General features: G+C 42.8%; 1 protein-coding gene across 3 annotated transcripts in view; it reads left to right on the forward strand.

Annotated features, from left to right (window-relative positions):
* wu:fj29h11 (uncharacterized) overlaps positions 1-23,625 on the forward strand; it is a 140,162-nt gene that overhangs the window by 14,085 nt on the left and 102,452 nt on the right. For 2 of the 3 annotated variants that reach the window (XM_052032944.1, XM_052032945.1), the window contains exons 4-5: positions 7,218-7,583; positions 10,348-10,581. In XM_052032944.1, the coding sequence (XP_051888904.1) occupies positions 7,218-7,583; positions 10,348-10,581 (600 nt within the window). The remainder of the gene's footprint in view (positions 1-7,217; positions 7,584-10,347; positions 10,582-23,625) is intronic. The other variant, XM_052032947.1, reaches the window with a different exon arrangement.

Raw genomic sequence — 23,625 nt, forward strand, 5'->3', positions numbered from 1 at the left:
TTGTAACTCTCCAGAGCCCTGTCTGATCGTTGCTTTCTAAACCTTAGGTAAGCTTCTTTCTTCCTCTTGACAAAATATTCTACATCTCTTGTCAACCACTGTTCCTTCACTCTACCATCCTTACCCTGCCTCAGTGGGACAAACCTGTCCAGAACCCCATGCAAGTACTCCCTAAGCAACCTCCTCATTTTCGCTGTGCACTTCCCCAAGAACATCTCTTCCCAATTTACTCTTCCAAGTTCCTGCCTCATCGCATCATAATTCCCCCTCCCCCAATTAAATACTTTCCCATATAGTCTGCTCCTATCCCTCTCTGAGGGTGTAGTAAAGGTCAAGGAGTTATGGTCACAGTCTCCAAATTGCTCTCCCACTGAGAGATCTGAAACCTGATCAGGCTCATTGCCTGGTACCAGGTCCAGTATGGCCTCTCCTCTAGTCGGTCTGTCCACATACTGTGTCAGGAATCCTTCCTGGACACTCCTAACAAACTCGGCCCCATCTATCTCCTTTACACTAAGGAAGTACCAATCAATATTAGGGAAGTTGAAATCACCCATGACAACAGCCCTGTTATTTTTGCTCCTTTCCAAAATCTGCCTATTTATCTGCTCCTCAGTGTCCTGGTAGCTATTGGGGGGCCTACAGAATACTCCCAATAGAGTGCTTGCTCCCTTTCTGTTTCTGACGTCCACCCACACTGACTCTGTAGACAATCCCTCCACGATATCATCCCTTTCTGCAGCTGTGATACTACCCCGATTAGCAATGTCACTCCCTTCTTACCCCCTTCCCCCACCCTTTTACCTCCCTCGTTGTCCCTTGTGGAATATCTAAACCCTAGTACATCAAGCAGCCAATCCTGCCCTTGTGACAGCCAAGTCTCTGTAATGGCCACAACGTCGTAATATCCACGTGCTGATCCATGCTCTAAGTTCATCACCTTTATTCTTAATAATTCTCACATTAAAGTAAACACATTTCAACCCACCCAGCTAACTGGATTTATGCCCTATCCACTGCCTATCCTTCCTCACAGTTTTTCTGCACATCACATCAACCTTTACATCAACTGCCCCATCACTATAACACTCTGGTTCCCATCCCCCTGCCAACCTAGTTTAAACCCTCCCCAACAGCTCTAGCAAACCTGCCTGCAAGGTCCCTTTCGAGTTCAGGTGAAACCTGCCCCTTTTGTACAGGTCATACCTTCCCTGAAGAGATCCCAGTGATCCACAAATCTGAAACCCTGCCCCCGGCACCAACTCTTCAGCCACATATTCATCTGCCTTATCTTCCTATTCTTAACCTCACTGGCACGTGGCATAGGCAGCAGTCCAGAGATTACCACCCTTGAGGTCTTGCTTTTTAGCTTCCTTCCTACCTAACTATATTCAGGACCCATCCCTTTTCCTATATATATTGTGGTACCGATGTGTACCCTGGCTTCTGGCTGCTCACCTTCCCCCTTAAGAATGGTGTGGACTCGATCAGAGGTGTCTCTGACCCTGGAACCTGGGAGGCAATGTACCACCCGTGAGTCTCATTCTTGTCCACAGAATCTCCTGTCTGTTCCCCTAACCAACGAATCCCTTATCACTACCACATTCCTCTTCTTCCCCTTCCCTTCTGAGCCACAGAGTCAGACTTAGTGCTCGAGACCTGGCTGCTGTGGCTTTCCAATGATGGGTCATCCTCCCAACAGTATCCAAAACAATATACTTGTTATTGAGGGGAATGGCCACGGGTACTCTCACTGACTGCCCTTTCCCTCTCCTGATGGTCACCCAGCTACCTGCAAATACAGGTTGCTTTTGTTTCTTTTCATTGGGATTTAGTTCCACATCATAATACTGAGACATTCTTAAGTGTTTTTAATAGTTACTTTTTAAGTGTAATTCTTATCATTATATAATTAGGCACAGAGCCAATTTAAATTAGGTGAGACAGTACAACTACCAATGAAGTGAACAGCTTACATTGGTATCTTGCTTAGTGTTACTGCACAGAGTGTTAATTCGTCATGGCACTCATGGTCTTTCAGTCTGAACGCTCGCATATGTAATGGTGCTGAGGTTGAGAGTTTCAAATTCCTGGGTGTAACCATCACCAAAAGCCTGCGCTGGTCCAACCATGTAGCAAAGTCAAGAAAGCACATCAACGTTCTGCTTCTTCAGGAGGCTAAAGAAATTCAGCATGTCCCCGTTGACCCTCACCAATTTTTATTGATGCACCGTAGAAAGCATCCTATCCGGTTGCATCATGGCTTGGTATGGCAGCGGCTCTGTGTGAGACAGCAAGAATCTGCAGAGAGTGTGGACACAGCTCAGCACATCAGGGAAACCAGCGTTCCCTCACTGGGCTCTGTCTACACCTCGCTGCCTCAGTAAAGCAGCCAGCATAATCAAAGACCCCACCCGTCCCGGACATTCTCTCTTCTTCCCCTCTCCCATCAGGCAGAAGATACAAAAGCCTGAAAGCACATACCACCAGGCTCAAGGACAGGTTCTATCCCAATGTTTTAAGACTAACTGAATGGACTTCTTGTACGATAAGATGGATTCTTAACCTTACAATCTACCTTGTCATGGCCTTGTACCTTATTGTCTGCCTGCACTGCACTCTCTCTGTTACTGTAACACTTTATTCTTCCTTGTACTACCTCGATGTAGTGATGAAATGATCTGTATGAATGGTATGCAAGACAAGTTTTTCACGGTACCTCGGTACATGTGACAATAATAAACCAATTTACTTCAAAAAAAAAAGGCCATCCATTCTGTGTTCTGGGAATGTGGATTCCAGGAACCTGGCATGAATCCTTACTTCCCCTGGTGCTTCCCTAGCCATGAATTGCCCTGTGTTTGGGGTGGCTGCCTGTGAGGGTTGGTATTGATCTGATCGCTCAGTGTTGAATGCAGAGCTCAGGGCTGTACCTGACTGGCAGATTCAGTGTGAGCCATTGTTGGGGACTGGCAACAACTGCTCCACATGTTAACAGACCACCTGGATTCTATAGTCTCTCATTTCCCCCTGATGGATATGACGGACTCTGCTCCCTTCAAGCTCCTATTCCCCCACCTTCTAATGTTTGGTTGAGCAGCTTTCCCTAGTCCAGATATTTCTCTTTGGTAGTTTGGAACCCATTAGTTAGCATCTAAAGTTTCCCAAACTGAAGAGTTCCAGGTTCCAGTTATTTTAGCTGGAGCAGATACAGAGTGAAAGTTAAGTAATTTCTAGGAATAACACTTCTTGGAGTAAAGTATAGTCCCATTTTAAGGAATAGTAATCTTTTCAAATTGTTTCATTTGTTTCAAACTTAACAATTATTTCACCTTCTAGAATGCCTTTGTTTGTTTTTGATTGAGAAGGACAGGTCAGTTAGTGTCTCACAACTAGGTAGAGAACACTTTGGAAGACAGTGATGTATGGGACAAAAAAAATCTACTTCAGCTGCTCATTGATTTCCTGAACCTTAAAGACCATGAATGTTGCAGGTTCGATTTCCAGTGTTTGTTATCCTTGTCCATCATTTTGCGCTTTCTCTAGTGCCTCTGCTTTTGCAGTAAGAAGACCACAGCTATGTAGTGAGAGTTGGTTGATCTCAGCTGTAGGAGGGTTGAAAGTGGCTACTGCAAAATCTTCCCACTCCTCTTTGCCATCTAGCAACAGTTAGTGTAAGCATGCTTGTCGGGGCATGACGAGATTCTGTTCTGGTGGTTGTTCTCAAGGCAAATTGACAATAGATCCTCGTGGAATTATACTCCAGTAAATGTCAGCACTTTAAATGAAGGATGCAAAATTGGCCAAGAATAAAGTTCAAGCATCCTTGATTGTCAGTCAGTTTATTTATTCAATTGAAAATGTATGCATTTATTCAGGATTAATTTACCACTGGGTGGTAATGTGCCATGGTAAATACTGTATATTTGCACCAGTTAGTCTCCCAGAGTCTTGGAGACTTAAGTGGAATAGGGACTAAGTGGAATCACTAGGAAGAGTAGTAATACTGTATTCTGTGTATCATGTAGACACAGGAATTTGTAATGTGACAAGTTAAGATATGGTGTGCACAGGTATAAGATTTTGTGTATTTATATAATGTAAAAAGGAAGGGCCAATTATCATTTTATCAGTTTGATTGCTTCTTTCAAATAGTGAGTAATTTAGGGAAATTAGACACAGGGTTCCAAATAGACTGGTTTGAATACAAACCAAACTGAACTGTTGGAAGTTTTGTACTGAGACTTGTTCAGAAAGGTTATTGATGCTTTCCCAGACTCAGTTTATCTAATGCAATATGTGACTGAAAAGATGGGTTTTAAATTCCTCCTCTACATGAGCATTGTGGCCTTGGCCAATTATTATAGTGCTTTCCTTGTTTCCCTGGAAAGTAATACTGGGGCATTTTGAACTGCTGCAACCCTGTGGGCTGAGAGTATTCCCTTAAGGAATGTGGGAAATTCTGGGATGTTTACAAGTGATGCTGAAGAAGGGGTGATAAATGAACAAATAAAAACTATGTATAACCTGCAGGGCAACTTGAAGGAGATACATGAGCACATATATTATTGATGTTATGGCTCATAGCAGGAGGGGGAGTACTGTTGAAGAAACTTGAGTGCAGTGTAGCCTGTATGTTGTTTGCTGGATCTGAACCTTACCATTGAGTCCAATGGTTTGTAATGTGTTGGATTATGGATGATGAGCATCTTTGAACGTTATATCTATCCCCATTTTGGTGAGTATTTCATCATGTTCCTGCCTGAGGTGTGTGGATGCAAGAGGTAAGTCACTTACTGGAAAAACGTGGTTTCTCCCCTGCTCTTGTGGTTCTATTCAAAACATCTTCTCATTGACCTCCAAGAGAACCGGGCAAAAGCATTGAAGGTCAGATGGAGGTGAGAGGAATGTTACATACCACTTGTCAACCCTTGGCTAGGTTTTATCCAAATCTCGCTGTAGTGTGCCATGAGTTATTTCATAGCTAAATATTATACAATTACTAATGAGTTGGAACAGCTCTATGTTATTGTTGAATTGCTTCTACTTCTGTCCATCTAATGTGTGTGATTTCAAAACGTAGAACATAGGAACAGAAGGAAGTCAGTCAGCCATTTGGATCTGCTCCACCATTCAACACAATCATGGCCGATAATCCACTTTGGTACACAATTCCTGCCTTCTACCCATATCCCTTAATCCCTTTAGCACTAAGAAATATAGCTATCTCCCTTTTTAATATATTTAATGACTTGGCCTTCACTGCCTTCTGACAGTTGACTGTAACATTTGTGTCACTTCCATCTGACCTTCAATGCCCTGCCCTGTTTTCCAAAATATTGGAAGTCAATGAACAGATGTTTTCAATAGAACCATGAGTGCATATTTAGAAACCAAGTTTCTCCAGTAAGTGACTCACCTCCTGACCCATTGCCAACGTCCATACACTTCAGGCAGGAACATTGGTGAAGAATTGTCTCCTGCTGCCATTCTAAATGGCATGCCCATTTATCCTCAGGGTGTGGCCCTTGATCCTGTCCAGCCATTAGGAACATTCTCACTGTATATGGGCTGTTTAGTCCTGTTAGAATTTTATAGGTTTCTTTGAGATCTTCTCTATTCTCCAGTGAATAGAAGTCTGATTGACCCAAACTCTTTTGCAGTTCAGTCTTGACGTTTCAGGAATCAGTCTCCTAAACTTTGGCTTCACTGCCTCCATGGCAAGAACATCTACCTTCAGTTAATGAAATTAAAATTGTATTATATTTTGACTTCTATTGGTTAAAACTAAAAAAAAATCAAGCTCTAGGAATGGTCATACCTCCTATGTTAGAACAGAGAGTACAGCCCCTCGAGCCTGATCCATTGTTCAGTAAGATCATGGTTAATCGAATTGTTATCTTAATTTCTCTTTACTGCCTGATCCTAATAACCTTTGATTCTTTTGTGGACCTGTCATGTATCTATCTCAGCTTTCAGTATATTTAATGACTCTGTATTCATAGCTCTCTGGGGTAGAGCAATCCAAAGATTCAAAACCTTCTGAGAGAAGAAATTCTTCCTCATCTAACTCTCAAAAGTGGCATCCTTTTATCTTGAGACTATGTTTTACAGTTCTGGATTTCACAACTAGGCTTCATCCACTTTTGATTGCTATACAATGACTTCCATTGGAAAGTGGGCTGTCAGCATTCAGTGGGAACAGCACTGGGCTCCTGAAGTGAAATAGTCTACTGAAATTCACCTTTAAGGTTCAGCCACATATAATATGAAAGGACTTGGTGCAAACTGAGGATTTATTGTGTTTTGGATGAAAGGGAAAAGAAATCTTCTCAAAATAGAATCAGAATCAGGTTTATTGTCACTGACTGGTATCTCGTGAGATTTGTTGTTTTGTGGCAGCAGGTCAGCACAAAGACCTAAAATTACTATAAGTTACAAAATAAACAAAGTGCAAAAAAAAATAGTGTTCATGGGGCATTCAAAAATCTGCTGGTGGAGGGGAAGGAGCTGTTCCTAAGTTGTTGAGTGTGGATCTTCAGGATCCTGTACCTCCTCCCCAATGGTAGTAATGAGAAGAGGGCATGTCCCGGTTGGTGAGGATCCTTAGTGATGGATGCCCACTCCTTGAGGCACTGCCTCTTGAAGATGTCCTTGATGGTGGGGCGAGTTGTGCCTGTGATGGAGCTGGCTGAGTCTACAACCCTCTATAGTCTCTTGTGATCCTGTGCTTTGGAGCCTCCATACCAGGCTGTGATGTAACTGGTCAGGATGTTCTCTACCGTACATCTATAGATATATAAATGAACAGAGTGTAGGAAAGGGAAAATATTAAGAACATAATTTTGTATTAAAATATGTTCAATATAAATATACAAAAATGGCAAATTATACGATCAGGAAACAAGGCATAGTTACAATTGGACAAACGTTTTGAAGACTTGAGTGTGAAACATCATTTTCAGTGTTCAGTTTCAATTTCACTCAAGTTTTATTTGAATGGTGTCCAAATGGATCATAGGTGAAGTATTTCTGTGGTCAAAGCAGGAGAATGGGGATTTGCAGAAAACCTTGGCAGATACTTTTGTATTTCTTTCCCTTGTTTAATGCCAGTGGATGACTTCTGTGATTTTTTTATTTTAAAAAAAACTAAGATTCATGTTTAAAATCAGATGTTCATCTTAAAGTTTATAATGAGTGATCTTCTCTTTCCACAGATGATCAGAAGGAGCTTTTGAAGATTGAGCTGCAAAGGCTCGTCATGTGTTACTCTCAAGGCATCAGTTTAAAGAAGCTAACCAGTATATATAGAAATATATACTGGAAGGAGTTGAAACCATTAGACTACGGATTTCAGTCGGTAGAAGACATGGTAGAATCAATGTGTGATGTTCTGTACGTGACACCTAGTGCAAAAGGCTTAAATGTTAAAGCTAGAAAGATTACAAAGGCAAACATGGCAAAAGCAAGTTTGCAGATTCCAGTTACCTCTTTTGGTTTATCTGAAACTCAGTCTTTGAATGATTTCAGTTCAGAGCTTCCAGCCTGTCTGTTGCAGCCTCCAGGTCCAAGTTCTTCATCAGGTAATGCAATCAGCTTTGACATTTACCAATGTATAAATTATTCTGTGTCTCATAGATACTTGGGTCTAAGACTTAAGGTTATAGATCACCTCGTATTGAGTCCAGCTTTTACGTCAAAAGAGTTTCACACTTTAGGTGACGTGTTAAGCAGGGGGTCCTGTCTGTGCTCCTGGTTGAGTGTAAAATGTCACCAGAGAAGTACATGGAAAATCCTTCCCTTCCTTGGTGCCATGGCCATTAGTTATTCCTCAACCAACACTCCAATAACACAGATTATCTGGTTGTTATTGCTATTATTAGTAGCTCACTAAATTAGGTTCTGCCATTCCTGTATTACAATAGTTACTGTTCTACAATAGACATGGTCTTCATCATCTGACACGTCCAAGGAAATTATGGGGAACAGCACCTGCCATTATTCTGGTGTTTTTCAATCTCACAAAGAGCTTCAATTCTGTCAGCTGGCAGGTATAATGGAGATTCCTTCTCATATTTAGCTGTCCTCAGAAACCCATTGCCATTTTACATTGACTGCAAGGTGACATGCAAGTCATGTTTCCAACAACTAGGTCTACAGCAGACCTAATCCCAATGTGGACTGGGGTCATGCAAGACCATGTTGTCACTCCAACCCACTTCTTAATATTCCTCTGTGTAATATTGCCTCTTGTTACCGACATACTCTAAGTGAAGAAATTCTTCAATCTTAACCATCTGCGCGCCAGAACCAAAATCACTCCATCCTCAGCCTCCTTCATGGAATTATCTTGCACAAACAAAACCTTCTCACCAACCTGCCGTTCCCCCACCTCATCTCATCTTGACATGACAACCTCTGAACCACCAAGATTTGTGGTGAGACCCTGGAAAATACAGGTCACTTTCTGTATTGCTTATGCCACATCACCACAAACACAAACATCAACGACGAAATTTACTATCCCTTGTGTGCCAGCAGAGACTTCGGTGTGCTTTGGAAAAAAACTTGGCAAAAATGAGTTCAAACCAAACACCGAGCTCTACTAAGCAATATCATTCTGGCCCAATAGACATGGACAACTTGCAGCTGACACCTCAAAGCACTGGAGAAATATCACCAAAGTTCTGCCGGGGCAAGGGATTTCCAGGAGAAAATATTTTAAGAACATTCTTAAAGTTTTCTTGGAGAAATATGTAAGATGTTCACCACCTGCTCCCCTCCTTCATGAGAATCTGTAGCTCATGACAATCTAAAATGAAGAAGGAGCATCAAAGGTGCTTCTGGGCACCTTGAAATTATTACAGGAGCACATGGAGGCCAAGCACAAGCTGCAGGAAAAGCACCTAATGTCCTAAACAAGTCACCCATTCACTCTGTCAAGCACCATCTGTTCCACTTTTGGGTCACTCATCACCTCAGAACTACAGAATTGGAATAGGTTCAAGGCATTCTTGACTTCAAGTGACAGTGTAAGAAGAAATAAAACTATAATGACCAACTTCAAAAAATAAATAGCTGTAGGAATTTTGAGATGTCCCCAGGACACGACAGGCACACTGCAAATGCAGGTTCTTTTGTTTCCTTTCATTGGGATTTAGTTCCACGTCATAATGCTGAGACATTGAGTGTTTTTAACGGTTACTTTTTAAGTGTAATCGTTATTGTTACAGAAGTAAATGTGGAACCAATTTAAATTAGGTGAGACAGTACAACTACCAATGAGGTGAACAGCTTACATTGGTATCCTGTTTAGTGTTACTGCCCGGAGTGTTAATTTGTCACGGCACTCATGGTCTTTCAGTCCGAACGCTCACATATAATATAGTGCTGGGGTCGAGAGGGTTGGGAGCTTCAAATTCCTAGGTGTAAACATCACCGGTAACCTGCCCTGGTCTAACCATGTAGCATGGCTGAGAAAGCACATTAGCGCTTTGCTTCCTCAGGAGGCAAAAGAAATTTGGCATGTCCCCTTTGACCCTCACCAATTTTTATTGATGCACCATAGAAAGCATCCTATCCGGATGCATCTTGGCTTGGTATGGCAACTGCTCTGCCCATGACTACAAGAAACTGCAGAGAGTTGTGGACACAGCCCAGCACATCACGGAAACCAGTCTCCCATCCATGGACTGTCTACACTTCTCACTGCCTTGGTAAAGCAGCCAGCATAATCAAAGACCCCTCCCACCCCAGACCTCTCTTCTCCCCCCTTACATTGGGCAGAAGATACAAAAGCCTGAAAGAATGTACCATCAGGCTCAAGGACAGCTTCTATCCCACTGTTATAAGACTATTGAATGGTCCCCTAGTACGATCAGATAGACTCTTGACCTCACAATCTACCTCGTTATTGCCTTGCACCTTATTGTCTTCCTGCACTGCACTTTCTCTGTAACTGTAACACTTTATTCTGCATTCTGTTATTGTTTTTCCTTGTACTCCCTCAATGCACTGTGTAATCAAATGGTGTATGGACTGTATGCAAGGCAAGTTTTTCCACTGTGACAATAATAAACCAATTTACCAAATTTGCCAATGTACCAATGGTTGCTATAATATAGTACAGTTCATCAGATTTTGTTTTATTGTGGATTTTGTTTCTTTAGGATACATTTAATATGTATCCTAGAGAAACAAAATCCACAAATTTAATATGATTTTATAAAATATCAGAAAAGCAGAGATAAATTTTCCACAACTTCATTTAGCTAGGCTTGTGAATTTATAACCCTGTGGCTTAATGTACCTGGGACTTGAGTTTTAACATTATACATCTTGTGCCAGGTGACAAGTTATCAAAGGTTCGTGAAGAAATTTTAAACATGCTTAAAAATAACATCAGTGGTATTCCAGTGCGGAAACTAGTGTCGGCATACAAGACGTTTTATGACCGACCCATCCAACTGAAGATGTATGGATTGAAATCTGTTGAGGAACTGCTTCACATTATGAAGAATGAGGTGTATGTTCAACCTACAGGAATGAAGCGCCGTGTTTTTGAAACTGAGCTTCTAGCAGGTAAGATTTGATTAAGCAGAAGGATTGTTTGCTCCTTTTAAATTTAAATGGTCTGAGTGAAACTACTCTTCTCCCTGCTCCCATTGGGCAGAAGATATAAAAGCCTGAATGCACATACCACTAGGCTTAAGGACAACTTTTGTCCTGCTGTTATAAAACTCTTGAAAGGTTCCCTTGTACGATAAGATGGACTCTTGACCTTGCATTCTATCTTGTCATGGCCTTGCACCTTATTGTCTGCCTGCACTGCACATTCTCTGTAACCGTAACATTTTATTCTGCATTCTGTTATTGCTTTTCCCTTGTACTACCTCAGTGTACTGATATAATGAATTGATCTGTATGGATGGCATGCAAAACAAAGTTTTTACTGTACCTCAGTACATGTGACAATAATAAACCAACTTACCAATTAATGATACAGTACTCCTGATTGATCACAAAAAAAATTTGGAATACCTATTCTATTTTCATTCATCTATTCTGAATTTCAAGTATCATTTTACGACTGTAAATGGAATCTTTGATTCTGGCAGGATTTAGTCCTTAAATGTGTTGTTGTCTTTTAAATTCATGATTTACCTGGAGCTCCTGCTTGAATCTCTCCAATTATTGTCCATTGCTGCCACAGTACTGAAACACCTTTGATCAAAATCATTATAATTGGACTGCATTCTACTAATTTCATTAAAGTTATAGAGTAATACAGCATAGAAACATAGAAAATCTACGGCACAATACAGGCCCTTCAGCCCACAAAGTTGTGCTGAACATGTCCCTCCCGCAGAAATTACTAGGCTTACCCATAGCCCTCTATTTTTCTAAGCTCCATGTACCTATCCAAAAGTCTCTTAAAAGACCCTGTCGTATCCGCCTCCACCACCGTTGCCAGCAGCCCATTCCACACACTCACCACTCTCTGAGTAAAAAACTTACCCCTGACATCTCCTGTATACCTACTCCCCGGCACCTTAAACCTGTGTCCTCTGGTGGCAACCATTTCAGCCCTGGGAAAAAGCCTCTGACTATCCACACGACCAATGCCTCTCATCATCTTATACACCTCTATCAGGTCACCCCTCATCCTCCGTCGCTCCAAGGAGAAAAGGCCGAGTTCACTCAACCTGTTTTCATGAGGCATGCTCCCCAATCCAGGCAACATCCTTGTAAATCTCCTTCCACATCCTTCCTGTAGTGAGGCGACCAGACCTGAGCACAGTACTCCAAGTGGGGTCTGACCAGGGTCCTATATAGCTGCAACATTACCTCTCGGCTCCTAAATTCAATTCCACGATTGATGAAGGACAATACACCGTATGCCTTCTTAACCACAGAGTCAACCTGTGCAGCTGCTTTGAGTGTCCTATGGACTCGGACCCTAATATCCCTCTGATCCTCCATACTGCCAAGAGTCTTACCATTAATGCTATATTCTGCCATCCTATTTGACCTACCAAAATGAACCACTTCACGCTTATCTGGGTTGAACTCCATCGGCCACTTCTCAGCCCAGTTTTGCATCCTATCTGTGTCCCGCTGTAACCTCTGACAGCCCTCCACACTACCCACAACACATCCAACCTTTGTGTCATCAGCAAACTTACTAATCCATCCCTCCACTTCCTCATCCAGATCATTTATAAAAATCACAAAGAGATATCCTTCAGTCTATCCTGTCCATGCTGACCATCAGCTACCTATCCATAGTAATCTCATTTACTAGCATTTGGTCTGTAGACTTCTATGCCTTGGTGATATAAATGCTCGTCCATATGCTTAAATGTTAAGAGTACTTGCCTCCACCACCTACTCAAGCATTGCATTCCAGATTCTAACCATCCTCTATGTGAAAAAATTCTTCCTTGGATCCCTTCTAAACCTCTTGCCAATTATCTGAAACATATACCTTCCAGTTTTAGATTCCTCTGTTATGGGAAAATGTTTCCCATTATCTACCCTATCCATGACTCTCATAATTTCTATATCTCAATCAGGTCACCCCTCAGCCACTTCCGCAATCTATCCTGTTACTCCTTGTAGCTCCACACGAGGTGACATTCTGGTGAATCTCCAGTGCGCTCTCTAGAGTGTAATCACGTCCTTCCTATAGTGTGTCAAACAGAACTGTACACAGTGCTTTGGCTGTGGCCTAACCAGTGAAATTTTATGAAATTGTATCATAATCTTCCTGCTCTTACATTCAGTGCCTCTGCTAATGAAGTATCTGGTATTCCTTCTTTGCCATTTTTTTTACCTGTGCTGCTATCTAAGATAATAAGATAAGATCTTTATTGGTCACATGTACATCAAAACACACAGTGAAATACATCTTTTGCGTAGTGTTCTGGTGGCAGCCCGCAAGTGTCGCCACGCTTCCGGCGCCAACATAGCATGCCCACAACTTCCTAACCCGTACGTCTTTGGAATGTGGGAGGAAACCGGAGCACCCGGAGGAAACCCACGCAGACACGGGGAGAAGGTACAGACTCCTTACAGACAGCGGCCAGAATTGAACCCAGGTTGCTGGCACTGTAATAGTGTCACGCTAACCGCTACACTACCATGCCTCTCAGGGATCTTTGGACTTGTACACTAGGTTTCTTAATAGCTCAATACTTCCGCTGGCACTATCATTCATTGTGTATGCCTTACCCTTATTAATGCTTCCAAAGTACATCACCTCATACTTATCAGGATTAAATTCCATCTGCCATTGCTCTACCTATCTTAACAATTGACCATTATCATTCTGTGGCCTATGACTATCTTTCTCACTATAAAATTTCAAGTTCGAGTTTATTGTCATGGGCATACATACCCAGGGTATAACTGCCATGAAAATTAGCTTTTTGCAGCAGCAGCACAGTACATGACAAACATAAATCACGTGAACTTCAATTAACATAAATTGTACATAACTTACATGACACTAACAATACACAAAAAGTTCTGGAGGAACTCAGCAGGTCAGGCAGCATCCATGGAGGGAAATAGTTGACGTTTTGGGCTGAGCCCCTTCATCAAGACTAGAAAGGAAGAGGGCAGAAGCCAGAATAAGAAGGTGGGGGGAGGGGGAGGAGCACACACAGGCAGGGGATAGGTGAGTTCAGGTGATAGGCGAGTTCAGGTGAGGGGGGAAGGTAGTGTGGGGGGAGAAGATGTAATAAGCTGAGAGATGATAGGTACATAGAACATTACAACACAGTACAGGCCCTTCGGCCCACAACGTTGTGCCGACATTTTATCCTGCTCTAAGATCTATCTAACCCTTCCCTCCCACATAGCCCCCATTTCTCTATCACTCGTGTCTATCTAAGAGCCTCTTAAATATCCCTAATGTATCTGCCCCCACAACCTCTGTGTAAAAAAAAACTTACCCCTGACATCCCCCTTATATCTTCCTCCAATCACCTTAAAATTATGTCCCCTTGTGTTAGCTATTGTTGCCCTGGAAAAGTCTCTGACTGTCGACTCGATCTATTCCTCTTATCATCTTGTACACCTCTATCAAGTCACCTCTCATCCTCCTTCTCTCCAAAGAGAAAACCCCCAGCTCACTCAACCTATCCTCATAAGACATGCTCTCCAATCCAGGCAGCATCCTGGTAAATCTCCTCTGCACCCTCTCTAAAGCTTCCACATCCTTCCTATAATGAGGTGACCAGAGCTGAACACAATACTCCAAGTGTGGTCTAACCAGAGTTTATAGAACCTCACGGCTCTTGAACTCAGTAGCCCGACTAATGAAGGCCAACACACCATACACCTTCTTAACAACCCTATCGACCTGCGCGGCAACCTTGAGGGATCCATGGACGTGGACCCCAAGATCCCTCTGTTCCTCCATGCTGCTAAGAGTAACTGCTAAGGTAGAAGTGGCAGAGGGCTGAAGGAGGAATCTGGTAGGAGAGGGCAGTGGACCATGGAATAAAGGATGGGGGAGGAGAGGAGTTGGGTAGGTCATCAAGTTGGGGGAAGTGCGCCTAGGAATAAGGAAAGACAAAGGAGTGGGGGGGAGGGAAAGAAAAAGAGGGGTGTGGTTACTGGAAGTTAGAGAAATTGATGTGGCCACGTTGAGTCCAGGCGCAAGTTGGAGGAACAACACCTCATATTCTGCCTTGGGAGTCTCCAACCTGACAGCCTCGACATCGATTTCTCTAACTTCTGGTAATCCCACCCCCTCACTCCTTTACTCCTATGACTCCCTTCCCCCCGCTTTGATGACCTGCCCATCTCCTCTCCTACCCTCCCTTCCCATTCCATGGTCCACTGCCCTCTCCTACCGGATTCCTCTTTCTTCAGCCTTTTGCCTCTTCTACTTATCACCCCTCAGCTTATTACATCTTCTCCCTCTCCCCCACCTATTACCTTCCCCCTCCCCTCACCTGGACTCACCTATCACCTGAACTCACCTATCCTCTGCCTGCGTGTACTCCTCCCTCTCCCTCACCACCTTATTCTGGCTTCTGCCCACTTCCTTTCCAGTACTGATAAAGGGTCTTGGCCCAAAATGTTGACTGTTTATTTCCCTCCATGGATGCTGCCTGACCTGCTGAGTTCCTCCAGCACTTTTTGTGTATTGCTCCAGATTCCAGCATCTGCAGAATTTCTTGAGTCTCCACAATACACTAACATAACGGCTAGTGTAGCGGTTAGCGTAACACTATTACAGCAACAGTGACCAGGGTTCAATTCTGGCCGCTGTCTGTAAGGAATTTGTACTTTCTCCCCGTGCCTGCGTGGCTTTCCTCCGGTTTCCTCCCACATTCCAAAGACGTACGGGTTAGGAAGTTGTGGGCGTGCTATACTGGTGCTGGAAGCGCGGCGACACTTGCGGACTGCCCCCAGAACACTCTGCATTTCACTGTGTGTTTCGATGTACATGTGATAATAAAGAAATCTTATCTTTAGTTTTAGTTGAGGGAAATGTAGTCCGAGGTAGAATTAGGATCTTTCAGGTCGGTTCAAGAACCTGATGGCAGTAGGGAAGAAGCTGTTGTTGAATCTTGAGGTGTGGGTCTTCAGGCTGCTATATCTCCTGCACCTCCTGTCTGATGGCAGCAATGAGAAGAGGGCATGGCCCAGATGGTGAGGGTCTTTAATGATGGACATTGCCTTCTTGAGACATTGAGAAGAGGCAATGTTCTCGATGGTGGGGAGAGCTGTACCTATGATGGAACTGGCTGAGTCCACTCTCTGTAGCTTCTTGTGTTTCTGTGATTTGGAGTTTCCATACCGGGCCGTGATGCAACCAGTCAGAATGCCTTCCACTGTACATCTATAGAAGTTTGTCAGAGTTCGTGATGACATGCCGAATCTCCTTAAACGTGTAAGAAGGTAGATATGCTGGCGTGCCTTTTTCATGGTTATATCTACATGCTGGTCCCAAGAGAGATCCTCCAAGCTGTTGACACTCAGGAACTTGAAGCTGCTTACCTTTTCCACTGCAGACTGCTGAATGCGGACTGGTGCTAGTTTACCTGACTTTGTATTCCTAAAGTACACCATCAGTTCCTTGGTTCTGCTGATGTTGGGTGCAAGGTTGTTGTTATGACACCACTCAACCAGCTGACATACCTCACTCCTGTACGCCTCCTCGGTCACCTTGCGTGATTCTGCCAAGAACAGTGGTGTCATTGGTGAATTTGTAGATGGTGTTGGAGTTATGCTTAGCCACACAGTTGTAGGTATAGTGAGAGCAGAGCAGGGGGCTAAGCATGCAGCCCTGAGGTGCACCTGTGTTGATGGTCATTGAGGAGGAAACGAGGTTTCCAGTCCATACTGGTTGTGGTCTCCCAGTGAGGAAGTCGAGGATCCAGTTGCAGAGTGAGGTACAGAGGCACAACACCCCTAATTTTCATGTCATTGCCAACTTACTAATCATACCTCCCACAGTCACATCTAAATCATTAATGTATGTAACAAACAGAAAGGGTCCCAGCACCGATCCCTGTGGTACACCACTGGTCACAGGCATCCAATCATAAAAACAACCATCCAGCATCTCCCTGTGACTTCTATTATCAGGACAATTTTGGATCCAATTTTCCATCTTGCCCTGGATCGCATGGGCTCTAACCTTTTGGACCAGTCTCCCGTGTGGACCTTGTCAACGGGCCTTACTGAAATCCGTGTAAATCACATCAATCACAATGTCCTCATCAACATGTTTTGTTACCTCTTTGTAAAATTCAGTCAAATTGGTCAGATAGGATGTCCCCGCTAAAAGAACCACACTGGCTATCTTTGATTAATCTTTGTTCTTCCAAGTTTAGTTTAACTCTTGTTTCTCAGATTTTTTTCCCAATAACTGCTCCATCACTGACTTGGCTTATCCCTGCTGCCCTTCTTGAACAAAGGTACCATATTTGCACTCCTCCAGTCATCTGGCACTTCACCTGTAGCCAGTGATGAGAAAAAAAATCTTTCAGGTCCCCAGCAATATCCTTTGCCTCCCATAGTGGTCTGGGATACATGCCGTCCAGCTCTGGGGGTTTATCTACCTTTAGGCCTAAGATATCTAATATCTCCTTTTTAATGCTAGCATGTTCTAGAACTTCACCATCCCCCTTCCTGAATTCTCCAACTATAATGGCTTTCTTCGTGAATTCAGATGAGAAGTATTTATTTAAAACCTCACCTATGTCCTCTGGATCCATGCACAGATTGCCATTTTGGTCCTTAATGGATCCTACTTTTTCACTGGTTACCCTCTTGCCATTAATATTCTTATGAAATGCTTTGGGATTTTCCTTAATCTTGACTGCCAGTGATAGTTCATGTCCCTCTTTGCCCTCCTAATGTTTTTGTATCCCCCTACATTTTCTATAATGCTGAAGAGTCTTCTCTGTTTTCAGTTCTCTAAACCTGCCATGTCTTTCTATTTTTCCTTAATCTAGCCCTTGATATCTCTTGACATTCAGGGTTCCTTGAACTTCACTGTTCTTACCTTTCACTCTTATGAGAACACATTGGCCTTGATTTCTCATTATTTCAATTTGGAATGTCTCCCACTAGTCGGATGTAAACTTACCTGCAAGTATTTGCTCCCACTCTACTTTTGCCAGATCCTGTCTTATGATATTGAAATCAGCCTTCCCCCATTTTTGGGCCTTAATTTCTGGATCACTTTATTCCTTTTCATAACTACCTTGAAACTAAAGGTTACTTGAATACCACTTACTTGAATACATTTCCTAAGATTAGGTCCAGTACTGCCCCTTCTTCAGTAAGTCTATCTCCGTACTGGCTCACAGAGTTCTCAAGTTAGCACTTAAAAAAACATTTCATCCCCCTCTGCCTTTTACACTAAAGCAATCCCAGTTAATACAGGGGAAGCTGAAATCTACTACTACAGTCCTACTACTCCTGTATCCCTCTGCGATTTGTTTACATATCTTCTCCTCTAACTGCTGACTGTTAGGAGGCATGTAGTATACTCCCAGCAAAGTGATTGCCCCCTTTTGTTCTGAAACTCTACACATCTGGCCTCATTTGAAGAGCCTTCTTGGACATCCTCCGTTATTACTGCAGTAATGGATTCCTTAATCGATATTGCTATGCCTCTAGTTCTTTTGCACCCCCACTTGTTATACCTGAAAATTCTTCCCCCGGGAAGTTGAGTTGCCAGTCCTGCCCTGCCTTTGTGATAGCAACAATAGCAAATTCCCATATGGTGATCAATGCTCTAGGCTCATTTGTCTTACTAGTCAGACTCCTTGCATTAAAATAGGTGCAGTTTAGCCTTGCCTTATCTTTCCCTTTTCTGCTCTCCATTCTGGAGTGATTTAGTTTTCCTTCTATTGATGACTGTACCTCCTACCCCAACTGAACATCTGCTCTGTGAGCCATTCCCCTGCCAAATTAGTTTAAGCTCATCCCAACAGCACTAGCAAACCTCCTGCAAGGATGTTGGATCCATTCTGATTCAGGTGCAACCTGGCCAGCTTGTACAGGTCCCATCTTCCCCAGGAACTGTCTGAGTTGTCCAGAAATCTAAAGCTCTTCCTCGTACACTATCCCTTTAGTCACACATTCACCTGACTTTTCCTATTACTATGCTCAGTAGTACGTGACACTGGATGTGATACAGAGATGAAACTTTAGATGTCCTGTTCTTTAATCTGTGACCTAGCTCCCTAAATTCACATTGCATGACCTGTGTTGCCATTACCAATGTGGACAATGACCTCTGGATGTTTATCTTCCCCTCTTTAGAATGCCCTGCAACTTCCGTGACATCCTTGACTCTGGTACCAGAGAGACAAAACTCCATCCTGGATTTTGTGACTACAGTTGCAGAATTGCCTGTCTAATTCCCTCACTACTGAGTCTCCCATCACTACTACCCTTGTATTCTTGCTCCTCTGCCCTTGTGCAGCTGAGCTGTCCACAGTGCCCTGATTTTGGCACTGGCTGAATTCCTCAGAGATGCATTCGCTCCTGCCAATTTCCAAAGCAGAGAAAAGATTTTGGAGTGAGATGCCCTCCAAGGTTTCTCTGGCTTCTTGCCTGCCTCACTGCTTCTACCTGGTGGTCAACCACTCCTCCTCTGACTGCCTTTCCTGAATTTGCAGGGTAATCACCTCAAAACATGTGGTATCCATGTGAGTATAATTTATGTTAATTAATGTTGATTTAAATCTACGTTAACCTATGTCTGTCATGTTTGTCATGTACTGTGCTGCTGCTGCAAAAGGCTAACTTTCATGGCATTTATACCTCGGGTATATCTGTCTATGACAATAAACTTAAACTTGAAACATGTAACCCTCAGCCTAGTGGAAGTACTATAGTGCCTCCTGTTAGTCCTTCAATTCGGAAACCCAGTACTCAAATTGTGCAAACTGGAGGCACCTCCCATAGTTGTGTTCATCCAGACTGCAAGGAGCATCTTGGAATTCCCACATGCTGCAAGCCATACATGACACACATGCTTACCTGCCATACTTTTAATTTAGAAAGGTCCCCTAAAAATGTAATCCAATCTCTTCTCGCACTTTATATAACTGTAAAAAAAAGTGAAAATACTCACCAACCACCTACCTGACAGGCATCAATGTCAGATTATCCAATCAAAGGCTGTGTGGAGAGGATCCCACAGACTCTCCTCAACAGATTGGAAAACTCAACGTTCATGCTGTTGGATTGTAGACTACCCAGGTGGAATATGAGGTGTTGTTCCTCACCTCATATTCCATCACCAACAACACCACCTCATATTCCACCGACAACAACACCTCATATTCTGCCTGGGTGGTCTACAACCCAGTGGTATGAACATTGAGTTTTCCAGTTTCAGGTAACCCTCCCCTCCAGTGGGCTTTCCCCTCCTCTCCCTCCGCTCGCTCTCCTTCTGATCCTGCTCCATTCCTCCCATTTCTGTAATATCAACCGAGCTGATATTACAAGTGGATGACCTAGAGCAGAACTGGACAGTTCTGATACATGAGAGAAAGCTAATTACCTGAAGTTGTTGAACTTGATATCGAGTGAAGATAGAAGATGAGGTGCAGTTCCTTAAGCTTGCATTGGGACTCATTAATGCAGTGTAAGAGGCCATAGACAGGTCAGAGTTTGGTGGCAAGTGACAGACAACTGAAAGCTCAACACAGGTGCTCTGCAAAACAGCCACTCAATCTGCATTTGGTTTCTCCCATTGTAAAGGAGCCACCACCTTCAACAACATTCCACCACCAAACACATTCCAAAGGAACCATTCCCTTCACAGCACCTGTTCTGTTCTTCCATCAACCACTCCTCTTCTCATTTCATTTTCCCATGCAACTGCAGGAGGTGCAACACCTGTCCTTTTACCTTTTCTCTTCCCACCATCCAGCAATTGAAACAATCCTTTCAAGTGAAGTAGCAATGCACTGGCACTACTAATCTTGTGTACAGTATTTGGTGTTCACAGTATGGTTTCCTCAACATAGGAGAAACCAAATGCAGATTGGGTGACCAATTGGCAAAGTGTCTCATACAGTTGAATTTTAGACTGCCAATCTATGCCATCACTTCGATTGCTAATTTCCATATCTGTGTAGTATTAGCTTAATCTGCTGTACTGCCCCTGCCTCAGCTTATCTGTCGAAATCCTTATTCACATAACCTCTGGACATACTGTAAATATTCCTGACCAGCCCCCCCCTTCTCCTCATCCAAAATTCTTTTGCCTATGTCTTAAGTCAGACCAGTCCCTTTCACTCATCACTCTTGTGGTCACTGACCTGTGCTATGTTTACAGCTTAGCAGTGTTTTGAATTGAAAATTCTTATCTTTGATTTCAGTGCCCTCCATGGTGGTGTCCGTCCTGATCTCTGTAACTTCCTCTAGGCCTACAATCCTCTGATAGATCTCTCCTTTAATCTTAGCCTCTTATTTGCCCTCACATTTACTTATTCTACTCTTGCTGGCCGTGCCCTCAATTACAGAGGTTTTAAGCTTTGAGATTCCCACGATAAACCTCTGACTCTCAACCCCTCTTTATTTAAGGTGCTGCTTAAAATATAGGTCTATGACCAAACCTTTGGCCATTTGCTTTAATACCTCTTTTTGTGGCTTGCTGTTGATTTTTCTTTGCCAGGGTTCCTATGATGCACCTTGGAACATGATTATTAATTTAAGGGTGCTACATAAATGGAAATTATTATTGAACTAAATTGTACTTTAAAAGAATAAGTACCTTTCAAATATAACTCAATTCTTTTGTCTAAACTACCATTAAGTGAGCGTGCAGGCTCGGACCATTGAATTATATGTTTGAGTATAAAGGGAAAGATGTTTTGCTGTATGCAAATACGGTGCTGTAAATATTTGCTCTTTGTAAATGTGGGACTTTTATAATGTTGAACTCCTTATCTAATAAGGAGTTCAAAACTGTAAACAAGATTCCAGAATTTCCACCTCTACCACTCCCTCTGGCAACTCATTCCACATACCCACCACCATCTGTGTGAAAAAGTTGCCCCTCAAGTCCCCTGCCCTGGGAAAAATACTATGACCATTCACCTTATCTGTGCCCCTCATGATTTTATATACCTTTACAAGGTTGCCCCTCAGCCTCCAACACTCCAGGGAGGAGACAAGCCCCAGTCTATCCATTTGCTCATTATAACTCCAGTTCTCCAGTCCCAGTAACATCCTAGAGAAACTTTTCTGCCCCCATTCCAGCTAAATGGCAACCTTCCTATAGCAAGGTGACCAGAACTGTACACGACACTCGAAGTGTGGTCTCACTAACACCTTGTACAGGTACTGTCCTTATTCTTGTACTCAATGCTCTGACCAATAAAGGCAAGCATGCCAAACACCGTTTTCACCACCCTGACTGCCTGTGTTGCCATTTCTAGGAAACTATCTACTTGTACCCCTAGGTCTCACTGTTCTACAACACTCTCCAGGGCCCTGCCATTTGCAAGTCCTGCCCTGGTTTAACTCACCAAATGCAACACTTTGCGCTTGTCTGAGTTAAATTCCATCTGCCATTCCTCAGCCCACTTTCCCAGTTAGATAGATAGATAGATATCTTTATTAGTCACATGTACATCGAAACACAGAGTGAAATACATTTTTTTGTGTGGTGTTCTAAATACATTTTTTTGCATAGTGTTCTGGGGGCAGCCCGCAAGTGTCGCCATGCTTTTGGCACCAATATAGCATGTCCACAACTTCCTAACCCGTACGTCTTTGGAATGTGGGATGAAACCGGAGCACCTGGAGGAAATCCACGCAGACACTGGGAGAACGTACAAACTCCTTACAGATGGTGGCCGGATTTGAACCCGGGTCGCTGGCGCTGTAAAGAGCTATGCTAACCACTACACTACCGTGCCTGCCTCTAAATCTAGATTGTTTACCGTGCTCAAAATCAAGATTGTTTTATAACCTTGGATAACCGTCTTCACTGTCCACGGTGCCACAAATTTTGGTGTCACCTGCAAACTTACTAACCATGCCAACCACTTTCTCATTCAAGTTGTTAGTATAGATGGCAAACAACAGTGAAGAAGCTTAAATCAGTGGGAAATTGAAAAGACCCTTTAGAGGAACGGAGTTGACAACATAATATTGCTCTATTTCTATTGAAAAATTTCAGTCCAGTCTTTTTTTTTGAAATTTTTCTGTTTAGTTTGGTTTGATATATTGTTTATAATTTTTTTTATTGATTTGGGGATTTTTCTTTCTTTTATATTATATTCATTTACTAAGAGATCGTGGGATCTACAGATTTTTAAAATATTTTGTTGTTCTTTATGATTATCTATGTCATGATTGTTCTCCTGATCTCTTTGTATTACATGTACAAACATTGATGTTATATACTAATCTGTATTAATTTGAAAACTAATAAAAAGATTGAATAAGGAAAAGAAAAGACCCTTAGGCACATGGATGTAAGAAAAATGGAAGGTTATGGGCTGTGTAGAAGGGAAAGGTTAGATTGATCATGGAGCATCTGTTTATATAGGTCAGCAGAACATCGTGGGCTGAAGGGCCCATACTGTGCTGTATTCTATGTTCTAAACAAAAGATCTCAAGCTATACAAAAGTGTTGCATTTTGGAAGGACAAATCAAGGTAGGATATACACAGTAAGTGGTAGGGCACTGAGGAGTGCGGAGGAACAAAGGGATCTGGGAGTTCAGATACATAATTCCCTGAAAGTGGCATCACAGGTAGAGAGGGTTGTAAGGAAGGCTTTTGGCATCCTGGCATTCACAAATCAAACTATTGAGTATAGGATTTGTGATGTTATGGTGAGGTTGTATAAGACATTGGAGAGGCCAAATTTGGAGTATTGTGTGCGGTTCTGGTCACCTAACCATTGGAAGGATATCAGTAAGATTGAAAGAGTGCAGAGGAGATTTACTAGAATGTTGCCGGGTCTTCAGGAGTTGAGTTACAGGGAAAGATTGAACAGGTTAGGACTTTATTCCTTGGAGCGCAGAAGAATGAGGGGAGATTTGATAGAGGTTTACAAAATTATGAGGGGTATAGACAGAGTTAATGCGAGTAGGCTCTTTCCACTTAGATTAGGAGAGAT

The sequence above is a fragment of the Pristis pectinata genome, chromosome 18 (assembly GCF_009764475.1).
Source record: "Pristis pectinata isolate sPriPec2 chromosome 18, sPriPec2.1.pri, whole genome shotgun sequence".
NCBI classification, from domain to species: Eukaryota; Metazoa; Chordata; class Chondrichthyes; order Rhinopristiformes; family Pristidae; genus Pristis; species Pristis pectinata.